General features: G+C 40.5%; 1 protein-coding gene across 1 annotated transcript in view; it reads right to left on the bottom strand.

Annotated features, from left to right (window-relative positions):
• Positions 1-133: 133 nt before the first annotated feature.
• Positions 134-26,861, bottom strand: part of bcas3 (BCAS3 microtubule associated cell migration factor) — a 359,279-nt gene continuing 332,551 nt past the window's right edge. Inside the window, exon 24 of the mRNA XM_053321422.1 lies at positions 134-1,919. Within this exon, the coding sequence (XP_053177397.1) occupies positions 1,771-1,919 (149 nt within the window). The 3' untranslated portion in view covers positions 134-1,770. The remainder of the gene's footprint in view (positions 1,920-26,861) is intronic.

The following is a 26,861-nucleotide window of genomic DNA, read 5'->3' as shown; positions in this document are numbered from 1 at the left end:
AAATATGGTACTAATTACCAAGTGGTACTATGTGCTGATGGTCACCGCCGTGGTTGAAATCTGAACGGCACAATTAGGAGCAATCAGAGTTAGGAAAAAAAGAGAAAAAAAGACAAACAGTTCCATTTCCTCCAGTTTTTTTTATTATGTTTCTTTTGCATGAATGCTGGGAAAAGAAGTCAGTATTTTTTTTTTTTTTGTAACAAATAAAATCCTACTGTCAACAACAAGCATTTGCTCTGAATTAAGACGAGCGGATTCATGCCCTCGCTGTGTGTCCGAGCAGCATCAGGCCCGTCCTGACATGCAGACAGTCCCATGTGTGGGATTGTACACTACTTCTTTTTTAAATCATTTTCATATATCATCCTCTCTAAGGTGACTCTTTGTAAATAGTGCATATTATTTTCCACCAACTAACAGGCATATTGGGTTTATTAGAGGAATTTCTGATGATCAAAGTCTTAACGCTGGGAAAAGCTAGAACATTTAAGGAAAATATATATATTTTAAGCTTAGAGCTCTATAACTAAACAAAGAGGGGGGAAAAAAAGATTTTGGTCAAAAGTTGCTAATGTACAAAATACAGCATGACGGCTACACAAGCCTGTATTACTCCGCTCAATTAAAATTTACTATCTGGAAAGGCCGAGTGGGGAATATATCTAAATGATTTCAGAAACATATCTCAATTACACTGTAAACATCTAAATTACTTCAGCAACGTAGTAATAGTGTCATCTCATTACTGCATCTTTTGTCAAATGTAATTATGCGAAAATCAAAGGCATGAAAGGACCAAATTAAATCAAAAACATTTAGAGAGAGAGAGAGAGGGCATGAGAGCGGCAACGCACACACACACACGCACACACACACACACACACACACGGAGGGAAAAGGAGCTGCTACACTGACTGGAATAAACATTTTTCCTCTTGTCGGCGCTTCCTTTTCTTATGGCTCATTCAGACAATAGGCACACTGTAAAACTTCAAACTCACACGTAAAGACTGCAGACAGGAGAGGATGGCTGGCTTCCAAAAAACATCTGTGTCAACTGGCTTCTGAGAGGTGATTTAACACCGTGTAACAAAGCGAGGGTTCCACTCAAATGTAGGCTGATACCTGTCTCTGACTAAATATCATCTATTGTAAATAAACGAAGATCCTCTCCGATCACAGCTGTGTCAAAACACTCACTCTTTTACATTTGGTTGACTGCTCAGCAACAGTTAGAAGGGCTGTTAACTGTAAGCCACATTAGTTTGGGTTTACAGTGAATTTATCCAGGTGTTTTCAACCTGACGTGAAGGCAATTTGAGGGTTAAACGCTAAATAATTCTTTTTTTTTTGTTTTTTTTGGAATGATTTTGACATTAAATTTAAATTTGAAAATATTGGAAATCCGTCAGCAGCCTCGATAAAAATATCAGCCTTCAAATCAAAAGCCGACCCATGAAATACTAATACTGTGTGTATCTGGCATCACACTGATTTGTGAGCAGCTGTATGAGAACAGAAATAACACACACACACACACACACACACACACACACACACACACACTGTACAGAGACACACACGCAAAACCCTACACACGATTTGGTTTCAGTTCAACACATCAGTGTGTCAGTGTGATGCTGTGTGTGTGAACAGATGAGGTGGGTGAGTGGGTATTTTAGGTGGGGGTGGGGGGGCAGGTATGTGGGTGGGCTGGATGGTGGTGGTGGTGGTGATGGTTCTTCCTGAAGGAGAGGTGGGGGACTCTCAGGGGAAGTTGGTGGGGAAGAGGCTGAGTGGCTGGCTCTCGTTGGTGGGCAGAGGAGAGCGGTAGCCTTCGAAGTTGCGCGGGATGCTGCCGCTGGTGGAACCCGAGCTGTTGCTGAGGGTCTCGATGCTGCCCTCCCTCTGCAGCTCTGCACGCGCACACACACACACACACACACACACACACACACACACACACACACACACACACACACACACACACACACACACACACACACACACACACACACACACACACACACACACACAGAGAGAGAAAGAGAGAGAGAGAATACAGAATTAGATCCATCAGGTGACATCACAGACCAACACATGCAACAAATAACACTATTTTGTATACAAAATAGTGTACACTTACTCTAACTTATTATTACTTTATATAAAATCCATCTGAGTAACTTTACACCCCCCCCCACACACACACACTGCTAGAGCTGCGTATCAGGTGCTGAGATATTGTGCTTGAATACAGACTGAAATGCACCCCATGCATCCAACTATCCAAAACTGTCAAATCCTGACAGCTGGCAGCAAATGTTCTGTCAAGTCTTCTCTTCGTATTCTTTGATCATATTTCCGCCCCCAATTTAGGCCTAAACCTGTGCCAGTTTTTACACACAGTCATCTCAGCAGGATTATCTGTATTGACTGCTTTTGTTAAGACTTTAAACATTTGAAAAATAGCTCATTTTTATTTGTATTTTTACCTTTTACCTTTCCATTCCACTGAGATTTGAACCCTCCTGTGTGTAAAGATCAAATACTCAGCTTTCAATAATCATTTGTGTCTGACATGATTTTTTTTAGGAGTGTTAAACACGTAACAAAACATTAACAGATGATTAGATTAAGATGACAGCAGCATCAAAACATAACATCATGAGTAGAACACTGGAGATAAATGTGATACTTAGAATTATCCTTCATGTTTAACCAACAATTATCCATCACACCAAAAAACACACCTGACATGTGTATGTAAGTCAAACACAGGATTAATCCCCAGCATCAGTAAATCTGACCGCTTCTCCCAGCATGCTCTGGGTGACACACAGTATTTCTCTGACATGTCACGCTGCTCCACATCCCCAGCATCCCTCTCTCTCTGACCGAGCCGCTCTGGTGAGGATCTCCCCATAAGGAACCTATTACTGTTATTACATGCTGTAAACCATATCCATCGATATGTGGACAGAATGGCGTGCGCGTAAGTGGCAGCGCAGTATTAAGACCTTGATGCATGTAGTGTAGTGTGACGTCCATCAGGCGTGTAGCTGAGGTCTAGTGTGCCGGTGCTGCTCCGTGCCTGCTCTGATGACAGCGTGGTCCATGACGGAGTGTGACTGTCATCGGTAAAATTGAGAGCTGAATTTTTGATAATGTATGTACGTGAGAAAAGAGAAACGTGCACGTGGGAGGACCTGTGTTGTACGACAGAGATTATTATTACATTTTCATTTTGACGGAGCTTTAGCCACACACTGGGAGCCACATCTGGGCCACAGGCTCATATCTGGTATGACTAAAGGCTACAACATGCTTCTCCAGGTAGGGGGGGGGGGGGGGGGTTGTTCGTGTGTCTGATTGCACGACATTTACTTTTTTTTTTCCCTTCTATGTTTTAAACTTGCCTCCTGACAAAAGTTGGAGCCAAGCAATCGGGAATCCAGCTCAACCCAAAATTGAAATTTGGGTTTTTTTCCACATTTATCTCCCTATACGAAAGTCTAAATAAGGTTTTAAAGCATTCTCCACACAGGTTTGAAACTGTGACAGTGACATATGAAATGATTTATTTATTTATTAGACTAAGTCTAATGCTCAGAGTACTGCCTGGCTTGATTACATTAGTAATGTGTGAGTTTGAACCACACATTTCTAACTTTTCTAGGCTCCAAACCATCAGAGGACATGTTCCACTCTAACCTGTGATGAGGGTCAGGCAGAGGACAGGATACATTTTGTGATATTTATTGGTGAACTAATGTGGAATTACCTCCTCGTCTCCTGAGAGGACATGTGAGCTGAAATCACAGAATACTAACATGATACTCTTCATAAATACTGCTCCAGAATAACATGTGAGCTGCTGCCTGTAGTAGTCTGTGGGTGTAATCTGCTCTGACCTACACTTTTCTTCTGGTATCAGTTTAAAACGCTTTCCACTGCTGGACTTTTTACTGCGCCAGAATATCAAGCAATGAATTCTTTTTTGCTGTTTGAGGTGACGTGGAACTGCACACTGCTGTCAGTCAAAACCTTACAGCAGAACACAGCAGTGACCTAGAGATGAACAGGAGGCCTAATTAGCTTAAGAGTCTTTTCAAATTCATGGAGCACTGACATAAAACCGCAGCGAGTGTTTAATAGGTCCTGCAGATGTTCAGACGCTAATATGGATACTCTCTTTGTCATGGTGAGTATGCAGGAAGCAGAGCTTCTTACTTCAGCTCAGGAAACCTAATACAAACCACACTGTTATTATCCCGGCTAACACGCAATGTGCCACTCTGCGGTGTTATCCCAGCGCGCCAGCCCCCCCCTCTACCCACCCACCCCCCCACCCTTCTGGTTTAATTCCCCAACACTACACAGGGCAGAAATGCAGCAGTAATCCCAGGGCAAGGTGAGGACTGCTGTTTCACACTGCTCTGGGTTTAAATAGAGTTATAGTGAGCTATGAGGCCAATGCTGCTATTCTATTGAATGACACTGCTAATAGCTGTTAATCATTATTTGAATTTAAACTGGAGAACATTGTGACTGTACAGCTCTCCACTTACTATGAACTGTTATCAACTACATTAGAAATACTTCAAAAGGTGTGTCACATATATAATTATCATATATGTGGATATATTTTGTATGGACATATTAATGAGCAGAATGTGAAGAACTAAACAATATACCATTACTGTATGTAAAATCTCTTGTGTTTCTCATTTTTAAATTTACAAATGAAGGTATACTCCTTTTTTGAGGTGTTTAAAAAATACATAGTATTTACAGTTCATGCATTAAACAATATTTTCTCTCTTTTTATGTATTGTTTTGTGAATGTATTCATACATCTATTTACTATGTAGTGTGTGTGTTTGAATCCCAGATATAGTTTGGGGTAGTGTTGGGAGATAAAGGGACGATATATGGTTATATAGTATTGTGTTGTTGTACCTGCCTACTGTATATGTGCAAGAAGAACAGCACAGACTGGCTAATATCAGTAAATTGAATGCATTGTCTACTCAATTAATAATGTGGTTCATTCCATGTACGTCTCATACATGAGTATATCACACACACACACATACTGGGCTTTATCTGTATGAATATGGGTCATCTGTCATGATATCATTTTTCTAGTCGTCGTTCCAGGAAAGCAGAGGCGAGTGCTGGAGCCACTGAGACAGAGCGTCACCTCTGCAGCGCTGCACTGCCTGCTGCAATTCCCAACGAGACACACATGGAGGGGGGGGGGGGGGGGGGGGGGGGTTCAGGAGGACCCCCAGGGATCTTATGCAAAATGCTTGTTACTAGCAACGAATAACTCTATAAACTGCTTCTTCATCTCAAATAAATTAGGAGCTATCAAATTAAAAAAAAACATCTCAGCCATCTTGTTTCCTGCCACTCTGACCAGAACTGCCAACCACTCCCCCCTGCCCCCCCCCCTCCTCTTCCTCCCCAGCTAGTCTTTTTGCCAACCTCTAGCCCAGCTGGATGTGAACTGTTGCTTGTATTATTGTAGGCGCTGTAAGCTGCTGAACACCCCAGTAAAGCCCTAAAGGCCCTTTCTAGTGCTGCCTAATCCACCTCATTGTGTGACGCCTACCAGCTATTCAACAAGTCTTAACCTCTCACGCCCCCGACACAATCCCCCAGCGCTCTAATGTTGGGGATCTTTTTCCTCTGGGGCTGATGTCACTAGGTAAAGTAATATGCTTATTTACAAGGTGGTTTTGTCCGTCGTGATGTGTAGATAATGCCGTTCTGGAGGGAGGCCAATGAAGAAATGGAAACTACTGTAAAGTTTGACTGATAGGGGCTTTTAGAGTGCTGCTGATCTGAGCCGGCTGATAAATATTTTGTGCTAATACCGTAAAGACTGGTGTAGAAGTCGCACTTTAAATGTGATTTTTTTTTCATTGAAAAGTGAGGTGTGTCCTATACAGCAGTAAAACACAGAGAGAAGTTGGATCTGCATATGATTATAGGTATGTAAAAGGCTGTTCACACTAAGAATCATAACTACAACTATAAACATAATGACATGAAGGATTAGATATACTGTTTTTTACAGTATAAATGCCATTTCCTAAGCCAGAAATGATATGCATTTGAAGTTTGAAAGCTGATAGCAGCATCTTAAATGTGTCTATTTGTGTTTTCTCCAGAGAAGGGAAAAAGCTTCTCTAACAGCACTTTGACCATCATCAGACACTAAAATAAAATGTTCTTGACTGTGAAAGCTGTCTCCAGATATCGGCACGCGTAGAGCTTAATCTTGGGAGTCATTGTGTTACTGTAGTTGAGTCTGTACAGCCGCTGGGACTGGAGCTGCGCGCTGGGTCGACACCAGTGGCCACACTTCAAAAGAAAGTGCAAGTCAACACAAGATACAGAGTCAAAAAAGCTATCAGTAAAAACAGCAGCGGATGCCACAGCTGGAGATAACGGAGGAGGTTTTTCAGGCCAGAGTTGAAGAGGACGGGGGGGTTCTTGGCAGTGTTGAACAGGGAGGAAAATTTGACTTTTTTTTTTTTTTGGGAGACATGTCCTCACGCAATCCAACAGAGACACAGTACACATATAACAACACAGCGGGCGAGTTAATACCTCATCAGCCTATCAGATACACAGAGGGAATAGTCAGAAATGGTCCGGTCTGCACCCTCGGCTGTGAACAGGCTTTAATCCTCTTATACTCTCACACAAACACACACACACACTCCAGCATACACACTTTCATTTTCATACAAACACACAGGCTAAAACTACTCTCAAATGTATAACAAATACTGCAGCTCCAACTTCAGAATTCACAGGCACATCATTTTGTCTTAATCGTCCAAATTCAGTCTTGTTACAATTTGGGTTTTTTTTTTTTTTTGTAGCTTTGTAGCCGTCATTGTATCCTGTTGTGCTAACATTGTACTCTCCCAATGTTGGTATCTGGCAACAAGACAACATGGATACAACAAAGTCTGACAGGTCATGAAACACAAGCAGTCAGATGATCAGACAGGTTGCAAGCAAACAAAGGGATATGGAAGCCTAAGTGATTTTGTCAGTGGTCCCACAGACCAATCATCAACAGAGAGTGGTGTGCAGTCGGTGCGGCCGCAGACCACCATGAGTCCGGAGGCACGCATCCACCACAGTTACGTAATTGTGGAGGTTTGCGGGTGCGTGTTTGTAGAGCCCGGCACGAGAAGCATGCGACCGTCCTGGCTGCTCGTTTCTTGTCCTGTCAGACTTCTTTTTTTTTCGTGATTCAGTACGAAACCAGAATTTAACTTTTACTCGAAACCTCCAGTTCAAAAGCTTTCAGTTAGTTTCTACGATGTGACGACCAAGCGGATCAGTGACCAAACCAGAATGTAGCTTCTTTATGTCTACCGTCTCCTGATGCTTTCTATAAAAACGCTGTGTCTTTGCCATGTCTTTATAGACTTGACACAGTGAATCATACAAATGGACTGTCAGTTTCTCCTCAAAGACGTGGACGGTGTTGCACTATAGTTAGAAGTAGTTGTATGAGAAATGAGAAATGAGAAAGAGAGTTTAAGAGACTGAGAAGTTTGAACCCAGTCTATTTTCACACCTCTGCACACCTGCTCATCCATCACATCACATGATTGTTGGATTGTCTGTTTTGGGAAGTTTCCAAGTATCCAACGTTGCAACTGGTGTTAGAGAAAGTTTCAGACACTGTTTGACAATCTGACAAGCACTTGAGGTTCTGAGTCTCAAGATAACTTTCTAAATTCTTACCCTAACCCAACCCACTTTACCTTATTTGTAATATTAACCCTACCAGCAGGCCAACAATCGAACCTACAACCTTTTTATAAGTAAGAACCGTTACAATATCAAATGGATTAATCTTGTTTTTCTGTCTTCAAGAGGACAGAAACCCTCACAAATGCAGATATGCAGTGTAGGAACACACACATAGCTACATATGCAGAACACTTCCTGTGGGTTTGACTGGCTGTGTGTCGAAGTGTGTCATGTTCACGTTGTGGTGGGACTAGTCTCAGTGTGGTGGAGAGAGAGGAAAGGATCAAAGAGAACACAAAGGAGCTCTTAATCAGGGGGTCTGTGCCAGCAGGGCCGGGTAGAGTCCCATCCTTCTATCCATCCTGTCCCTCTCCCTCTCTCTCTCTCTCTCCATCTCTGTCCCTCTCCTCTCCTGCGAGGCTGGGATGGAGGCAGTAACCCATAGCGATTGTATACTTATCCCAGCTGATTGTTTTTGTGTTTTAACTTTAATCTCACCGTTGGCCCCAGCTGGCTCTGATTAGTGCTCTCACGTCACATTCCAACCCCCAACGGTCTCTTACACACTCACAGTCACACACACACACACACACACACGCACACGCACGCGCACGCACGCATGCACACACACACACACACACACACACACACACACACACACACACACACACACACACACACACACACACACACGCACGCACACACACACACACACACACGCACACACACTCATTAGAACTGGGCTTTAGTCCCCATGAGGACTACTGGTCCCAACAAGGTGGGTGTTTATACTGTAAAAGGTCCCAGTGAGGTAACAAAAAGGCACACACACACACAATTGAATCACATTTGGGTTCCTTCAGGTTGGTACTGGCATTTCTAAAACGAACACACCAACAGTCTGAGTTTGTGTTTATATAGTTGCTACTATCACAGAGGGTCAGCTCAGTGTTGACCTTTATAAATTAAAAAACTGACATTTAATAGAAGCTTTTTCTGTCATATATGGGGAGACACTTTTGGGTTTAGCATCTTGCTGAAGGACACTTTGATCATGAAAAACCCTGGATGATGAATTCATACATAGTTAGCAGGTGACACCCTGCTGTTTTTAGATATACATAACTACTATTTTGCCATATTGGTGTTTGTAGCACATTTTTTATTGAAATGTACTGTGTTTATCTGTATCTGTAATGTATCCTCTGGCATTTTTAGAAGTCCACACCTTCTTATTCAATGTACTGACGGTGCTATCTGCCAGGTAGGTCTCTACATGCTGTGACAATGCAGTTACATCTCTACCTGAGGAGATGTTTCAAATGAGAATGTTTTTCTATCTCCTAACATTATGGTATAAATGCTGTTTTAACACATTCTTCATACTGCCCCATACAGTATGTAATTGGCAGAGATTATAATTAATTTATTCTTTGAACTGTATCAAACTTTGCCAAAAATAAGTCAATTTTTTTGATTTAGACAGTAAATTGTCCATAAATGTACAATGTAAACACTTTCTCAGACATTTAAACCTGCCAAACATATTACTGAGGATATGATTTTGGTGTTATTGTTAATGATGTTTCTCTTGCCCCATTTATCGGAATCCCAAGTTGGCAATAAAAGATGAGTTGGGTTGAGGACATGATAGCTCCTAAGTGTCTACCTCAGTGGGAACTGTTAGAATAACTGTTGGGTATGGTGCAGAAAACAGTGTGATCAAAGCTGTGGTTTTAAGTGGGAAATAAAATTCAAAAATTGCATCAGGAAGGCCACTGGCTCCAAATTTCACCTCCACATACGGTGCTTAGTAACAACTGTACTGTCATCATTATTTAAATCCATCATTTGTAGCTCTATAATGTTAAACCTGAAGGTATTGCACTTCACTACAACAACAAAATATGTTCAAATATACTAATAGTAAGGACTTAAAGATGTTTTACACATGAAATCATGTCATCATCATTATGTGAGCCCTCGCTCAGCACAATCCTTAGAAAGCTGTCCAGTTGGACGACTGAGCTCACATTAGTGGGAAAGCTCATTAACATCTACCGGAGATCATCCTGATGGACTGTGAAAAGCCAGGCTTAACACACCCTCCTGTGTAAGAGACAGCACACATTAACGCGCCTGCAGACACACACACACACACACACACACACACACACACACACACACACACACACACACACACACACACACACACACACACACACACACACACACACACACACACACACACACACACCACATACAGTATATCAGGATGAGTGGCATGTACAGGGTTCGAACGGAGCCACGTGCTGGATGTGGACGTATTTATCCTTCATATTTGCCTGTAAAGTGGGAACACTGATTAAAACGATTGGTTTAAAGCTTGATAACACTTAACTTCTGAGTCCAGTTATTTCATTCCTCAGTCTACAGCTTTCCAACCGACTCAAAGAGGCCAAGAGAAGCTTTAAGCACCTTTAAAAAAAACACTAACAGTGTCCAGCCCCCATACTGGCAAGTCCACTGAGAATGCTTGTCGGCCTCATGCTTGAACTCCACAGGGTAAACCACAGCCAGCAGCTATTCCCATGAATCATGTTACTCAACAGGTTGCGTGATTAAGGAACAAATGAAAAAGAAAGTAAGTGATTCATGGGGCTAATTCAGGCCCCTGAGCTGAGACTTTCTCTTGGTCTTCTCTGATCGTATATTGTAAAGCCTCACCAGCTCCACATACACAGCTGACCACAGCTTTCCCAGCGGCTGCTCATTAGAAGGGGTGCCAACAACGGGCCGGGACACTCCTGACACTCTATTTGGGCCGCTTTGAATTAAAGCTCAAATGAAAACCTAGTGGTGACCCAGGCTTTGACTGCTACTTACCCAGAGCAGACTGACAGCCGCCTCACCACTGGACTCTGTATGGAACTGCTTTTATAGACCGACTGCTGTTCTCAGACGTGAGCCCAAACAGAGCGACGACAAAACCAGGCTGGTGGTTTCACATGAGTACTATGAATATCATCCAAAGTGTGTTTGTGTCTGACTTACTGTTGTGTGCACTCATGGTTTTTCTGTACAATGAATGATTATAAATTAAATATAAATTACAAGACATTACAGCTGTGCTCACTTTCAGTTCTGCCTCCAAATGAAAAGGTAGCTAATCAAACTCACCTGGTTTGTTTTCATCATTCAGTTTATTTGTAGCAATGTTGCTGCATTAAGAGATCCTAACAATTACTTTGGTGAGTATACTTTAACAGAATTGATAACACTAATGATTGGAGCAAACAAAATAAAACCACAAACTTTAAGATACTGACTCAGTTTGGATAAGGCCTTTAAATACCTTTTTACTTCATAATTACACCTAGAAATGGATTTTCCATACTGCTTATCCTACAAAGGTTTGGGTCCACTCTGGACAGGTTGCCAGTCCATCACAGAGCTTACATACAGAGACAAACAACCATTCACGCTCACATTCACTTCTACGGGCAATTTATCAATTGTATCTTCCTCTTGAAGTTCATGGTTCATCCATTTGAATCCCCTAGCCTCAATTTGTTTTTAATTACTTTTTTTGTTGTTGAGGGTATTGGTGGTGGAGGCTTTATAGGTTTTGCTGAAACACTCTGAAAACACTGTCCATAGATGTCAGGGGGGTTCCCGCAATGAGCCCCCCTGACATCCCATGTCTGTCTTGTTTAAGCAGTAGTTGCCTCTGTTACCTTTCCTAAAGCAGCACAAGGTTTTGGGGAAATTTTACATGCTCTTTTATAGAAATGTCAAAAAGTGCTTGGGGTAAGCATCTTGAAAAGACAAGCGCACCAACAGTAAGCACATTCAAATGTTTCTACTAGCATAAGCACTTCACAAAGCAAACAACTGTCTACAGTGGAAAACAGATCCTTGGCTTTGAAATTCTAACCTGGACACACAAACACATGCGCACGCTCACATACAGGTCTGATGTCCTCTGACAGGCCTGCTGGGAGAACCCTGTCAATGCTTTTGGACAGGAGGGCCGGTCTCAGCTGAAAGAGGTAGCTGGTGTTGGTGTCCGCCGAGAAAACTGATGGACAGCACGGCGTCAGGAGGCTGTCCCTCATCATCACATCACATATCTGACCACGCCAAGGTAAGGCCACATCAGGCTGCTGTGTGTGTGTGTGTGTGTGTGTGTGTGTGAGTGTGTGTGTGTGTGTGTGTGTGTGTGTGTGTGTGTGTGTGTGTGTGTGTGTGTGTGATGTGGTCTAGGGTAAAGAATAGATTCACATTTGAATTCAAGAACAATGGCTGTGAAATTTGTCAATAATAGAGAATGCACTTATTTGGTAATGTAGTGATGCTCTGCTCCTTATGATATTTTGTGTACCAAGATTGTTGCAATCATTCTATACAGCACACAGTACAATGAATATTCAATTCCTACTAATGTTAGAGAGAGGGGTCTGAAATATAGTTCAGTCTGTTCTCTGATTTTGTATTGCTTTTTACTCAGGGCTTTTGTATTGTATTAGGCTTTCCTACCTCATGGAGTATAATGTATAAAGTATTCAATTCATGTAAGATTCTAAATTTGTACATTTTCCCCTCAGAAAATCCCCATATACATACAAGTATTCAGCATGTCCCCCAAAACTTTTTGATTTTAAGAGAGTAAATGTGCTGAAAATGACACTGAAATGTAAACTGTCCAATGAAACCTTAATATCAACTAATTCCAAAATATATTCACAGTTTTGTAGGAAATACCATCAAAGATTACAGGGACGAGTATGGGAAATCACATGAATGTCTTTATAGATGTAGTAAATGGACTGTACTTATATAGTGCTTTTCTAGTCTTCTGACCACTTAAATCACATTCACACACATTCATACACTGTTGGCGCAACCATCGGAAGCAATTCAGGTCTCAGTATTTTGCCCAAGGACGCATCGACATGCAGACTGGAGGAGCCGGGAATTGAAAAACATTCTTTTCAGACAAAATAACCACGCCTTTTGTTTTCTATGTAAGACCACATACCAGCCGTGCTTAAGTGTTCATTAAGGGCTGATATTTGTCAGGATGGGTCACTGACCTATTGTCTAACATCCATACACAATACGTCTTTCCTTCTTTCCTGGATTAGCACATCATGGCTACTATAACCTGAGTGCTTGTGTCTGCACAGTGTGTCTGGTGTGTGTTCATGTCCCCAAATGACACAATATGGACAAGTGATGTATTGCCTTAGTCATTATTTTGATGTTATCCCCTCATCACACTGCTGTCTAGTCTAACATAGCCATGCACATAAGCTGGGAACCTTTTCTGATGTCTGATGATATGATGTAAGCAATTGTCTCTCAGCATCAGTTGCATCCAGAGTTAGATGACTCAATCTGATGCTGTTTTGATTAAATGTTAATAGCGGCCATATTTTTATGTCTAAATGTAGCCGCCGCAGTAATACAGTTATCAAACACACACATTTACACACAAACAGACAGACACACACACATATGGGTCTCTGTGATGCTTTTCTCAGAACAAGTGTGAAACAAGAACAGCAGCAAATGAAAGCAAACTCATGTAGGACTACAGAACTGGTAAGAGGAAGAGTCCAGCTCCATTAAGCACAACACCAATGTACTATGGGTACTTGTGTACAAGTTAACCCTGAGAGACACACAAACACATACTGTACACACATACCTACACGCACCTACACACACACACACACACACACACACACACACACACACACACACACACACACACACACAGTCAAAGAGTCAGCAAGGGGTCAAAAGGTAAAAGGTTCAAGCTGTTCTCTATAAAAGGACAGTCTTTTGAAACGCAAGAAGCAGGATACAAAGAGGAACCTCCATCACATATGTATTGCCTTTATATACAGTAGAAAAGCTGTTTTTCAAGGGGACAAATTTATCATTCTTGGGTTTGAATAAACAGCAAGTGTGTTGTTGAGTAGAAAAAGGTCAGCTTTTAACCTGGGGTTTGACCTTTAAGAAGCATGATTTCCTTTATCTGCTTTCATGTGAAGCATTTGCTCTTTCTTTAAACAGGTTAGATGCGGGTCAAGAGAGAAGAGGATAGAAGGTTTACACTGGGAAAACAGTAAGTGAGTGATGCACTGGCAGACACAGGGGATGACATAAACACTCACTAACTAAATGCGGGTAAAGATGATTGGCTATGGAGGCTGCTATCAAGTTAACAGAGTACATTCAGAGTGGATGGTAACTTTAAAGGTGCATGCTGACTGTTTTTACATTCAGAGTGGATGGTAACTTTAAATTTGCCCCTTATCTGGTGATCCACAATGTTTACTCCAAAACTCCAGGCACGCACACGCAAGATATACACACAAGTTTAACGAAGCACAACTTATCAAGGCAGACAGAAAAGCACACTTATATAGCAGATGTACACATAAATAATAACTATACTCTTTAAATGTCAGTACATGGATACTATTTCATCATTTCAAAATGAAGAGAATCATTTTAAATTGCAGGTGGTAATCTGCTTCATCAAACAAGCCAAATGCTTTTCTGGGTCAAAACCTGTTCTTCTAATCTCTTAACAGGAAAACAGAACGTACACAAACCAATCAGAGGCTTGAAATAGCTAGCAATGTAAAAGGAAGCTCTCGCTATCTTGTGTAATCTTCCTCTCAAATTACTGTCAGTCTGCTCCAGCAGATGATTGTGCTCATCATTAGGATCATTTTGGCTCATTTCCTAATTACTGAATTAGACATCCTTGTATTGCTTTTGTTTGCGTTTGAGTGACTTGGAGTGGAGGAGTGAGATAACATTATCTCTATAGCATCAGCACGAAGCAGATGCATTTCATACATCAGCTCTAATTGTTTTAATGTGGCGTAATCATGGCTGAGCTTTCATGTTGGACATGTGGCTGCACCAATGTACAGCAAGTCTTATTATCATATCAGTGTGCATGAGTATAAACACAAAGCACATGATATCATCACTTCCCTCTCTGTGTTTGTGGTCAGTTCACATCCTACTAGAGTTGGAGTGATACACTTTGCGCCGCCGTGTTGGCCTTTCACTTGAAATCAAAGCTGCTCACGTTCCTGTCATGAAGGAAGAGGATATGATGGCAGCCTGTAAAATGTGCTAATGTGTAGAAGCTTCCTCACCTTGCCTTCACACTGGGAAATCAAAGCCAGCTTCAATTAAAAGTTGTTGTGAATTTCTTTCTTTCTTTTTTTTTTTTTTTTAACACTATAGAGGTGTTAATGCACCTTAAAGAACTGAATTGGAGTTAGTGTCCCATATAGATTTACATGTTATACATACTGAGCAGAGATCATTTTATCTCTGGGTTTCAACTATTGAGATGTTATATTTATCCATATCACCCACGGCTCTGTGTAATGGGCCCATGTGGATTTCATCATTATTAGTTTACATGATAAAAATAATACAGCAGGTATATCAGGTATATAATTGACTCTGTGCAATAATGAACTGTGTATAACTGTTGTGTCTCATTGCCCCTTATTCATATACTTATTTCTATTTTAGAACACATATTTAAAGTTTTCATGTGTATGGGTATGAGTGTGTATGTGGTCATGGGTATGGGTGAGATGTGTTTGGGCTTTTGCGTGCGTGTACTAGTGTTATCTGTATATATTTTATATTCTATTTTATTTTTTTTATGCTGCAATTAGACTGTTCAAATGGAGTTTCATTGTATACTTGCAATGACAATCAAGATCTGTTCCACTCTTTTCTATTCTAGAACTGCTACTTCCTAGGTGCATCTTCATTAGTGATCTCAGTATCCAACCTTTATAGTAATCAGAAGATTTTCAACCAGCCTACTGAAGTCCTCCAGCCTTCTCTCTCTAATGTCTATTAACAGCTGATCCTTCATTATCTATTGTTCCCTAAGATCCTGTTTAAAAAGGAAACACATCACTAAGGAAGTAATGATACAATTACAAAAGCAGGAACACACAGAGTATTTTGGTGAATCTTTTATATGTATGACATCATCTGTCTCCTTTATAGGTTAACAGCTTTGCTTTTGTAACAGCGCTCATGGATCATTCTGCTGTTTTGCATCATTTATCTTTGTTAAAAGTTCATATGGTTTGAAAAGTACGCTGCAGGCTGCTTTGTCATGCAGTAGCTTGTCAAATGAAAGATGCTCAGCAGCTGAAAGTCACATTTTTAAATGTTTCTTCACACATACCAGCACAGACCAGTGTTAGAAAGACCGAAATCTGGAAGTTAAGAGTTAAAAGTAAAAGATTGTTCATTTCAGAACATCTGCTGACCCATTTCCATCCATCCTCTCCTCTAACTTTCTCTCCAACTAGTTCTTGGAGTGAGGCCTGATATATACTGTATGCGTACATACATACACACACTGTCCCTGCTTAGACAGTGTGTTGACAGGAAGTTCCAGTGTTGTGGAAAGCTGGGCCGGCTCAGCTCAGCTGCCTCTCCATTATGTATCCTATCACTTATTCATGCTGCCATATTTTATTGATACACACACACACCCGCGTGCAGGGTCATGTTAGGAGAGATTGTGTGTGTGTAATATATGTGTATACATGAGAGGTGTGAGCAGAATGCGTGTATACAAGTGTGTTGAGTTTATGCACCCCCCCGAAAAAAACACACTATCTGAGTGAGTGAATGTCTGTCAATACAAACATTGTGTTCATACTAAGTAATATGTACTTAAATCTTATATGTTAAGATGTTACAGGCACTGAAATGTGATATAATACAATCAAAGACTGTTTTGATGACATCACTATTTATGGATGTACATTTCTGTATCAAAATGCTAAATATTTAATCACATAATAACGATTGAAAGTAGGCTTTAGAAATAAACATTCCTAGTTACTGAAGGGATACACATTTTGTCACAACACCTCTGGGTGTCTCTGGAAGATTCAACACATTCCAAAACTACCTTTACATATCAGGGAGGCCAGTTCATTCAATATTTTTAAGATAAAGCTAAAAACCTGTCTCTTCACTTTAACTTTGAACTAGCTCTTATCTGTAACTACTGCACTGATTTTATGTCGTTTTTACATTACATTAATGCTTTTATTTCTGTCTTCTTTCTTTTCTGTTCTGTTCTTTTTTTAAAGTTCACCTACGCTCCTTTCATTTCCCTTTTAATGTGAAGCACTTGGTGTATGTCATTTATTTTGTAGTAAAGCACTTTGAGCTGCATTTATCATATGAAAGATGCTACACAAATAAAGTTATTATTAATATTTTTTTCAGACCCGATCATATGCAACACTATGAGTGTAATAGTATGTTAAAATCTTCAAATGTGCACTTGGCTCACTTGCAGGTGTCACGGTACTCAAGTACAGGAGCAGATGACACCCTTGTGCACTCTTGCAGCTATGGAAAGTATGACGTGCGTGATCTCATCTTCTTTGCATTGTGCATATAGAACCGGAACAAGTTTCTCATGTGAGTGTGTGCGTGCTGAGCCAGTGCACTGTGTGCTACTTTCATGTCTGTGATTTCACAAAAGTTGATTTAAATCATGTTTTCATGTCCTTTTAAGTCAAATGCTTTAAAGGGTTCTAATGGATTTTTGCCTTCATGCACACAAACACAGGTCTCTTCACAAGTGGCACTGAAGACATATTACACAGCATGTTACTGTGTGTTCTGGTGTTTAAGTAGCTTGAGTGCAATAATAATAAATCGATGCTTATAGCGGTGTTAGTTTAGAATCCTACAGGGGTTTAGTATGCTTGAAATGAAGTTTATACCTGTTCTGTTGCACCACACTTAAAGTTAGGGTAAAAGATCTCCTCCTGACTGCCTCTCTGATCAACTCCAAGAATTCTGCATGCTTTGGGAGTCACGGTGAAGAAGGAGGAAAAAACTTTCAGGCAGTCTATCAGCAAAGGCAGTCATGGTGTTGTACTAGAAGTAAAAGGTGATGCAAGTGTTTCTTCGACAGACTAAATCACATTTAGGAATCTCGTCTTGCTGTCAAAAATAATGTCAATGTGTTTTTAATGTACTGTTAATACTTTTCAATCATTAAAAGGAATTTTTAAAAAAGTGTCTTTGTTGGAATCTCAGCTGGCAGGATGTGTGTGTCGGTGTCTGACAGTTTGAGTGACAGCAGCTGGCAGCCAATCAGAGTGCCGGTGTTACATTGTACGGTACGAGAGATCAATCGACCAAAGTTGTGCCGCAGCTACAAATGGTGGACAAACAGTGTGTTGCTAGCAGTGGTATGGAAGAATAAGAACCACACTAGCACCTATATGGACTGGAGTGAACTGATTAGCACTTTTCCTGTTTTCCTCTTAGCATTCAGCAGTGTTGGGGAACATTACATTTCAAATCACATACCTGAATATATCTTACTATAATGTTATTGCCCTTATTTCCTCCCATAAATTCAAAATAATGCAAATATTTCCACAAAGTGAACGCTGTCCCTTCTGAGCTGCCGTACTTTGGAACACATTACCCCCCAACACTGTCATTCAGTGTATAATGTATAAATGATCAAAATGTCCCACCATATTGTTCAATCACTAAAGTGTCACATGATGGAAGTGGCTGGTATCAGCTGGAGTGACAGTGTAGAAGAGAATGGGCTGGATGCAGTTAGAGTGACGGCTCACAGATCTCACAGAGAGCAGAGCCGTCTGAAAGCAGCCAGAGTTCAGGAGTCAGCTGAGCCACAGGAAGCAACAGCAACAACAAGTGTTTCGCTGCGTACTGATGCCGTTACCGCCGGCGATGGTGGTGAAACAGATTGGGTGAAGTGGAATCGCCCTCCGCCACGAGTCCATTTCTGATGCTCGGCACAAAGTGTGTCTCCGGTCCCAAAACAGACACAGGAGAAGGGGGCTTTAAAAAGTGCTTCTCACTCACTCTCACTCTCACTCTCACCATCTCTCTCTTTCTCTTTCTCGCCCTAATTCTCTCTCTCTCTCACTCTGCTCTCGCTCGGCCTCCTTTTTTGTGAACCCTTACAGCCCCACGTGTGTGTGTTTGTGTGTCGCTGTGAATGTGTGTGTCTCCCTTGAGCGAGCTGTTAAGTGCAGTCTCCAAAAAACCTCCACAAAAGCCCATTTGCAGTCAGCTAGAGCCACACACACACACACACACACACACACACACACAAACACGACATACACACAAGTGCAGAGTGACACTAACACGCAAAGACACATATACACACAATTACATTCTGCATCCAGAACACACACACACACACACACACACATACACATACACATACACATACACACAGGCCCTCACACATGTAGACACACTCTCTCGACACTCACACACACTTTTCACACTTCCCTCTGGGCAAACGAGGCAGAGTGGCAGAAGCGAGGCTGGGATAAATGATACAATGATATCCAGGCCTGACTTGTCAGTGGAGTTGAGAGAGAGGATGAGGAGGAGGAGGAGGATGAAGAAGAAGAAGAAGAAGAAGAGGAGGAGGAGGGGCGAGCGGTGGCGGCTCTGAATACAGGAATTATTCTTCATCGTCTCACACTGTCGCCGCACATTACGCTCAAACTCTCGCCCTGGCAACGTGTAGAGAGAGAGAGAGAGAGAGAGAGAGAGAGAGAGAGGAGAGGTAGTGGTGGTGGGTAAGGAGGAGGAGGAGGAGGAGGAGCGCTGAAGGGCAGATATAATGACCACACTCTGCTTTCACACTCGCCGTCTCTTCTCTCAGCACCATACTCTTCGGCCTCAGCCAGCCCTCACATTCCCTTTTCTGTTCTTTCACTCGGTCCCTGACGTCTTTTTTCCCCTCTCTCTCTATCTCTCTCTCTCCTCCTCTTGCGTTTGTTCTTTCTGTCTGTCACGACAGCGTTGAGTAGCTTTCAGGGGGAGAGAGTGCACTCATTTGCTCCCTCTCTCGCTTTCTCCTCTCTCTTTGGTTAAAGCGAGGGGACAACATGGCCCTCTGGGCATGTCACAAAATGATTAACTAATAGTTTTGAGTTAGTCAAGTATCCAAATGGTGTGTGCACGTGTGTGTGTGTGTGTGTGTGTGTGTCTGTGTCTGTGTGGTCCACTGCGTGAGTACTTCAGTCTGTACATTAGGCCGGCTATTGAGATCATAGTCACAATTATGCAACATACAATATACATACAGCTGTACGCATATGGAAGCTGTAAGAAAGCCGGTAGCTAAAGACTGGCCATATTTACGTCAATTGAAATGTTAGATAGTGAAAGACTTGAATGGTTGGACGCTTCATTATTTATGTAGCCTGCTTTCTGGACGGACTGAAAGGCCTGGGAGTTCATGACAAATCAGATTGGCATGTTGAAAAGCAATACTATTACACTCAGTTTGCTCTAAAGGGAAGCAAGAGCAGACACATTTGACTCTTTGGCATCTTTTCCTGGTATGTTTCATCTGTGTCCAGTGAATTCAGATCTATCATTCAACCATAGAGGGTCACTGACCTTATGATGGAGCTGCGGCCCACTTTATATAAACCTTGTGTTAAAACAATTAAGTTAGACCACCTCACATGTACACAAATAGACTTAACACTTATATATTTGACCCACTTTGACATTTAAGAGCAGTAAAAACACCCTAAATACTATTTTCTTACTGACCACTTCTCCTAATGTGACCAAGAATATACAAAAAGGGAAATATTTCAACTTCTTACCAACATTTGTATGCAGCTGATATACATTTTTGTTGAGTGTTTGACCCATATTTAACTAAAACATCCATATATTACTGTTGGCATTCTTTACATTTAATATAATTCATTGAACTCATTGTGTTCCCCTGTTCTATGTAACATAAGTGTGATTAAAAATGTTTGAAACTGAAGAATAAAGTATCTCTGTTCTCTGAAAGCTTCCTTAAGGATTAACCAAACATTCACCTATGACTGATGAGAGTTATTATGAAGGGATACTGTGGATATGAACAGTATGTGAGGATGAAATAAATGAATGAGGAAACATCAAATTGTGACGCTACTCTACAGGCATGATGCTTCCATATGAAATGATGTGGATCAGATGCTACAGCCTTTACAGTCACCACATCTTAACCCAACTGAAGACCTCTGGGAGATTTTGGAGTGATGTGTTGGTCAGCGCTCTCCACCACCATCATCAAAACACCAAATGCTGTTTCTGTTACTGCTTGATTTTGACCACTTTTTTAAATGAAGATAAAGTATAGACAGTATATCGAATCTGTTGGCAAACTGTCCACAACTGACCACATCTGGAAAGCATTCACTGTCAATGTATTTCCTTTTGATTCCCTTCTATATTCCCTAATGGCAAATCAAGACATTTGATTAAAGTTGAGAAAAGAGTTGGTCAGTTGGTTGTAATCAGCATCCTCACTGAAAATGTTAACACTGACGAAGTACAGGGGCATGTTTACTTTTTTTAATATCTAACTGAACTGCCACCTTTCCTATACCCTTAATTTAGTGTTTTAGTAGTCTAAATTTGACCACACGAAAAAATGAATGGGGATAAAATAGTTTGCAGCTTTTCTCGACTTTCTAAATGGCTTGCTTTCTGATAGTGAGTCATATTGTGGGGGGTTACGACGCTCAAAAAATGTATCTACCATTTTATAGCTGCTCCTTTTCCCCTTATTTTCCAATTGCTTTTTGGGCCTAAGGTGGACCCAGATGTTGTAAGTTCAAAGTGTGGCCAGTATGTCATTGGCTTCAAAACCTCTTGGTTAGCCATACCCTAGATGGTATTGCACTCAAATTAGTTCCCATGGCTTTGCTTGACCCACGTTGTCCAGAAATATGCCAAAATAAGTCATTCCTGCACTGCAAACAGATGCAATACAACAGAATGAATGTTATATCCTCCATATACTGTAAACTTCCAAGAAGACATACATTCATATGGAATCCTTTTGCGATCTTCCTAACTGTAACGGATTGCAATTACATATATTTTGTTATTTAATTACGCAACTGGTTACTCCACATTACTGGTAATGTAGTGGAAACCCCACAACATGTATTCCACTGAGACATTTGTAATGACAGATGACACAGACAGAAACTCATCCTAAATTAGTCATGGTTTTAAAGAGTTACCAGTAAATATTATTCTAGTTTATAGTGGTAAACTTCCTCAGTCAATTTCCTGAAAAGGCTACAAGACACTTCCTAAACAACACAAATGCATGCTTGCTTATGGGCCTTAGAGATGCTTATCAGTCCATGTAAACAGCAGAGGAGAGAGGATAGTGGTAACGGTACCACTAGGTCCTGACATACAGTATTATAACCAACCGAACGGATGAACAGCATGTCAAAGTAAACAGCAGCCTGCTCTTTAAGAGAAGTGAATGCACTGAGACTAGTTGCTCTAGTCATGCTGTTTACATTTCAGCTGCAGTCACTTCCAAACTGCGACTTGTGGTGGAAAACTGGACTTGGTGCTCTCCGTTTGGTCAGTGGTTAGAAGAATGTGCATGTACATCTGCACCCATTAAAGGGGTTTAATGTGTACATTTAACAATACTAATGATTAAAGCTGAGGAAGTAAGGATTACAAAAATATAATGAGCCTCCATCACAAAGTGAGGCTAAAAAATATGAGAGCAAGCTTTGTAGGTTTAGTGTTGTGACTGGAAAATCCAAGTGCTAATTGTCTTCTATCATAATAATACTGAGTGACACTATTTGAATATTTGACCATTTCACAGCACACAGTTCCATCACACAATAAAATGGATGGTGCTTTAAGCTTAGTGACGTAGTGAATACTTGCAGGGTTCTTGGCAAACTATGTAAGTCTAACCGCCAGCTATTCATGTCATGAATTGTGTTTATCAAAGTTAGACAGCCAGTAAATTGATTGAATGTGTGTTTCTGTTTGTTTGTTCTTTGGGTGAATATTTGGACAAGCGTGTTCTGTGTAATCTGTTTTATGACAGAATAAAAAACCAAAGCAAACTGAATCGGTGAGAAACATTTGCATGGATTTACGTCTCAATGTGCAGATCAGCTGATCTTGGAGATTCCATAGAAATGAATTGGTTTCTGGACCACTAAGATATATATGGAATGGAGTGAAACTAGGGCTAGGTGTTGGATGACTTAAATGTGTCTGAGACAGGAAGTATTGGAAGATGGCGATAAATGTCTTGTCTTAGATGTTTTTGATTGGCTAGTTCTTGAATTTAAATCATAATTTTCCCAATTTTAGACCATTTTATTTAGACAAAGCTCTTGTGCAGTTGCCTGTTGTAGGACAGCATTTTAAATTTGACACCTCAGGTTTTAATATTCCTCAAAGACAACAAATACACGTACACTGAATTACTTTTGATTGAATGCACTTGTCACATTTATGCTTCTATACTGTATTCACACACACGCACACACACACACACACACACACACACACACACACACACACACACACACACACACACACACACACACACACACACACACACACACCTATACATAAATGCAGTCAGGATCAACACATATGCATAAGCTGGCTAAACAGCTTGTATAGATTACATGTGTTGACTTGTGTTTCTTCATTTCTCTATTGAGTAAAAGTATTGCACTAATATTGTAAATTCTAAACCACAGTCATGGCTATTTAGTGACACATTATAGACACTTAAACAGGAAGTACATCAACAATGCACTATGCAACTAAAGTTTGTCCACACATACATAGTTATGTCAACTGTCTGCGGTTTGTTTTTCTTGCAATATGTTATGAATGCCATTAAGAGAGACAGCAAGCATTACACTGCAAGAAGTCTATATGCAAGCCTGGCATGCGTGTTGCTCTTGTTGGTACTGTATGTGACGGTATGCTTTTTGCATGTATGTGTAGAATCGAGGCCAGCAGACGTCTGTGCTGATTGATAGGAAGAAAAGAAGGACCTCCGAGCCGGTCCGCCCCTCCACCCCTCCACCCGTCCTTGTGCGTTGTTGCTTTTATGATGGGTATCAGTGTACTAAAACAAGGCTGAATAGCAAAGAAACCAGTCAGTCGGCAGGATAATAGCTTGGCTTTGTGTTAATGGAGTATGCAGCCAATTCAAATACAGGATGTATTGTACAACCATTAAATCACACAGCTGTCTGAACAGGCGTGCAGTCTAGTTTCCATGTTTCCTTAATAGACCAATTAATGAGGTTTTCTATGGAATGATTTATATAATAGCAAAACGTAAAAAAAAGGCAATTCATTTTTATATAACAGAAAAAGCAGCTTGTTTGCATGGCTTCAGGCTTAGGGAGATCTCCTAGACATGGATAAGCCACTTTATTGTAGAGTGATAAAAAATGCATACTGACACCAGCAGCAGTACTTGTCAAGCTTTTGTCAAATGACTTGTCACTTTGTCCACAGACTGACTACATATGCCCACTTTAAAGCACTCAGCATTTAAAATAACTTTATTAAGCATGCCTGCACACTTGCTAGTTCACGCAAAATATCTAATGCCAATCATGTGGCAGCAAGCTCAGCGGTCAAGAGGTTCAGCTGTTGTTCGGATCAAACATCGGGATGGGAAAGAAATGTGACTAACTGTGGAATGATTGTTGTTGCCAGACGGAGTGGTTAGAATATCTCAGAAACTACTGATGTCTGACGCACAACATTCTCTTGAGTTTACAGAGAATGGCGCCAAAAACAAAAAAAACAAAACAAGATGTTATGGAAAATGGAAAAGCATCTGAGAATGCACAACACATCGAACATGGAAGTGGACGAGCTACAGTACATCTCTTTTACTTAGTGATTTACAACATTTCTCTGAATGGATCAAGAATATGAATGAACAATGCACAGGTTGCTTTTCTATCAGGTGGCCTAGATACACTGTTTGTTTTCTTGACTACAAGTTGCTCAGATCAGATTTTTTTTAAACAAGTGTGAACAAATCCAATCTGATGTTTACACATCAGATCTGGACTACTTGAATTTGTGGTCCTTGATCTGATTCATATCTGATCTCAGGCTGTGTCACCACTGTCAGAATGGTCACGTGTTTTTTTCTGTTGCATGTCGTGAACATTAACACTTCTACACAACATCAACTGTTTGCTTTTCAGCTGTGAAATGAGTTTGGTTGTTCTGTTAGTTTAGTTTCACACTGCAATATTCATTTTAAATTAGGTCAAATAGACTACTTTTTAACTACTTTTTAATGCAGCCTTGCACAACAGCTCTTATTTATTTGTGGAATTCTTTGTGTTTTAATGTCATTTTATATGAGTCTTTCATGGGTGTATGTAGAGAAAATTTCTATCATGTCATACAATAAAGTTTTTTAAATCTTGAGTACAGTTCAGTAACTTGCAAAATAGTCTCAAAACCCAAACATATGTTAAGATCATGATTCTGCCTGAATGATATAATGATATAATCTGCCACATCATCATCCCTATGTAACCTTCTCATTTTCATTCCCATCCTAATCATGAGTGTTGATATTCTTGTACTGTACATGCACAGCTCACATTTCAGTCCAATCTGTGCATGCATGGCAGTTTAGCACCTTAACCATGTGTCCACACCACAGTTTCTTACAAACATCAACAAATAAACATGTGTAAATGTAAATGTGTAATAAATTGGGTATTGAGCATTAAGGACTGTGAAGTGAACATATAAACGGTGCAGTACAGTAGCATTAAAGCATAAAAGGTGGATGTGCGTCATACTGCTGTCGTACTTCAAATCATACACATGCGTGTTCTTGATAGGCCTTATGATGCATTATGCACACTGGAAACAGTATGACGCCTGGCTTAAAAAGCATTACCCACACCTAAGACAGTGTTACAAAACTATCAGCTCCACACCATGACATCCAACCAGCAGCATCACCTACACTATAACATATCAGCTCATTACCTGTTGCTGGTAAATCCTGATAGAAAAACCTTTATGACAGTTAACTGTGATGTTGGGATATTTGGAAAGAGTGACAGGACTGCAAGGCTCCTTGAGTTATGAGAACAGAATAGAATAGTTCATCTTCATTGTGCAGGTGTATCCAACTAAATTCTTCTGCACTGCCTGAGTGAAGCTCTAATAGAATGAAACTAATAAAACTGAACTGACATTCAAGTTAAAATCACACACACACATAAGTTCAATTATATACACAGTACTTAGTACCTATGCACACATTAGACAGATGCTTGTATTTTTACTATTCCCACATTTAGCCCTTTTATACATGTGAGCTAAATATGGCATATCAAATGGGAACACTTGAGTATCTTGAGTATGACCCATGGTGTCATCTATTAGATACTTTTACCTTGCCTCTCTGCATGTCTGGGATAATGATTGGCCTGAAGTCACATGACCACATACCTAACTCATCTTGGTAGATAACCCATTGGCTGATACATATCTGGATTCAAATAATTGGTTATTTTTTGTATGTTTTTAATTTCTTTCTACTTTTTAACTACTGGAACCTGTTGGTCTGCTAATGAAGTTGTTCTACACTACAAGTGTTGCTGGAGCTTTAACTTCTTTAGAAGTAAATGTTTGTTTGAATATTGCACTTTTATGTTGAGAGGTATATTCCACAGAGCTGTACCTTAATATCAGTACAATACAGTAATAACACTAGAAAGAAAATCAACTGAAACTCACAGCATATGTCATGCAAAGTCTATTCTCACATGTGTCCAAAGCTTTGTGTGGTTGAATGTTCCTATTACTGTGATAACAAACACATAATGATAGAAATTGCTCTACACGTGTATTCCACTATTCTGATTGGAAATGATCCCATGATTGATGTTCTGGGGGTTGGAAAAGATTATCATTTAAAGTGAAATGATGACAACGGCAATCTTTATGATCAGTCACGAAGAGCCACAGTGTAATGGAGGGGAAAGTTTTCAGGCTGTTTTGAAGACATGCCTCAAACCTGGACATTCAACAGAAAAAATAAGGAGTAGATGAAGGAATTACTGCCCACGGGGACTAATAACTGAAGCAATTATGGTGCTGCA

Source organism: Scomber japonicus, chromosome 6 (genome assembly GCF_027409825.1).
Source record: "Scomber japonicus isolate fScoJap1 chromosome 6, fScoJap1.pri, whole genome shotgun sequence".
In the NCBI taxonomy this organism is placed as follows: domain Eukaryota; kingdom Metazoa; phylum Chordata; class Actinopteri; order Scombriformes; family Scombridae; genus Scomber; species Scomber japonicus.
The sequence above is the reverse complement of the archived record's forward strand: the minus strand, read 5'-3'. Positions and strand labels throughout refer to the sequence as shown.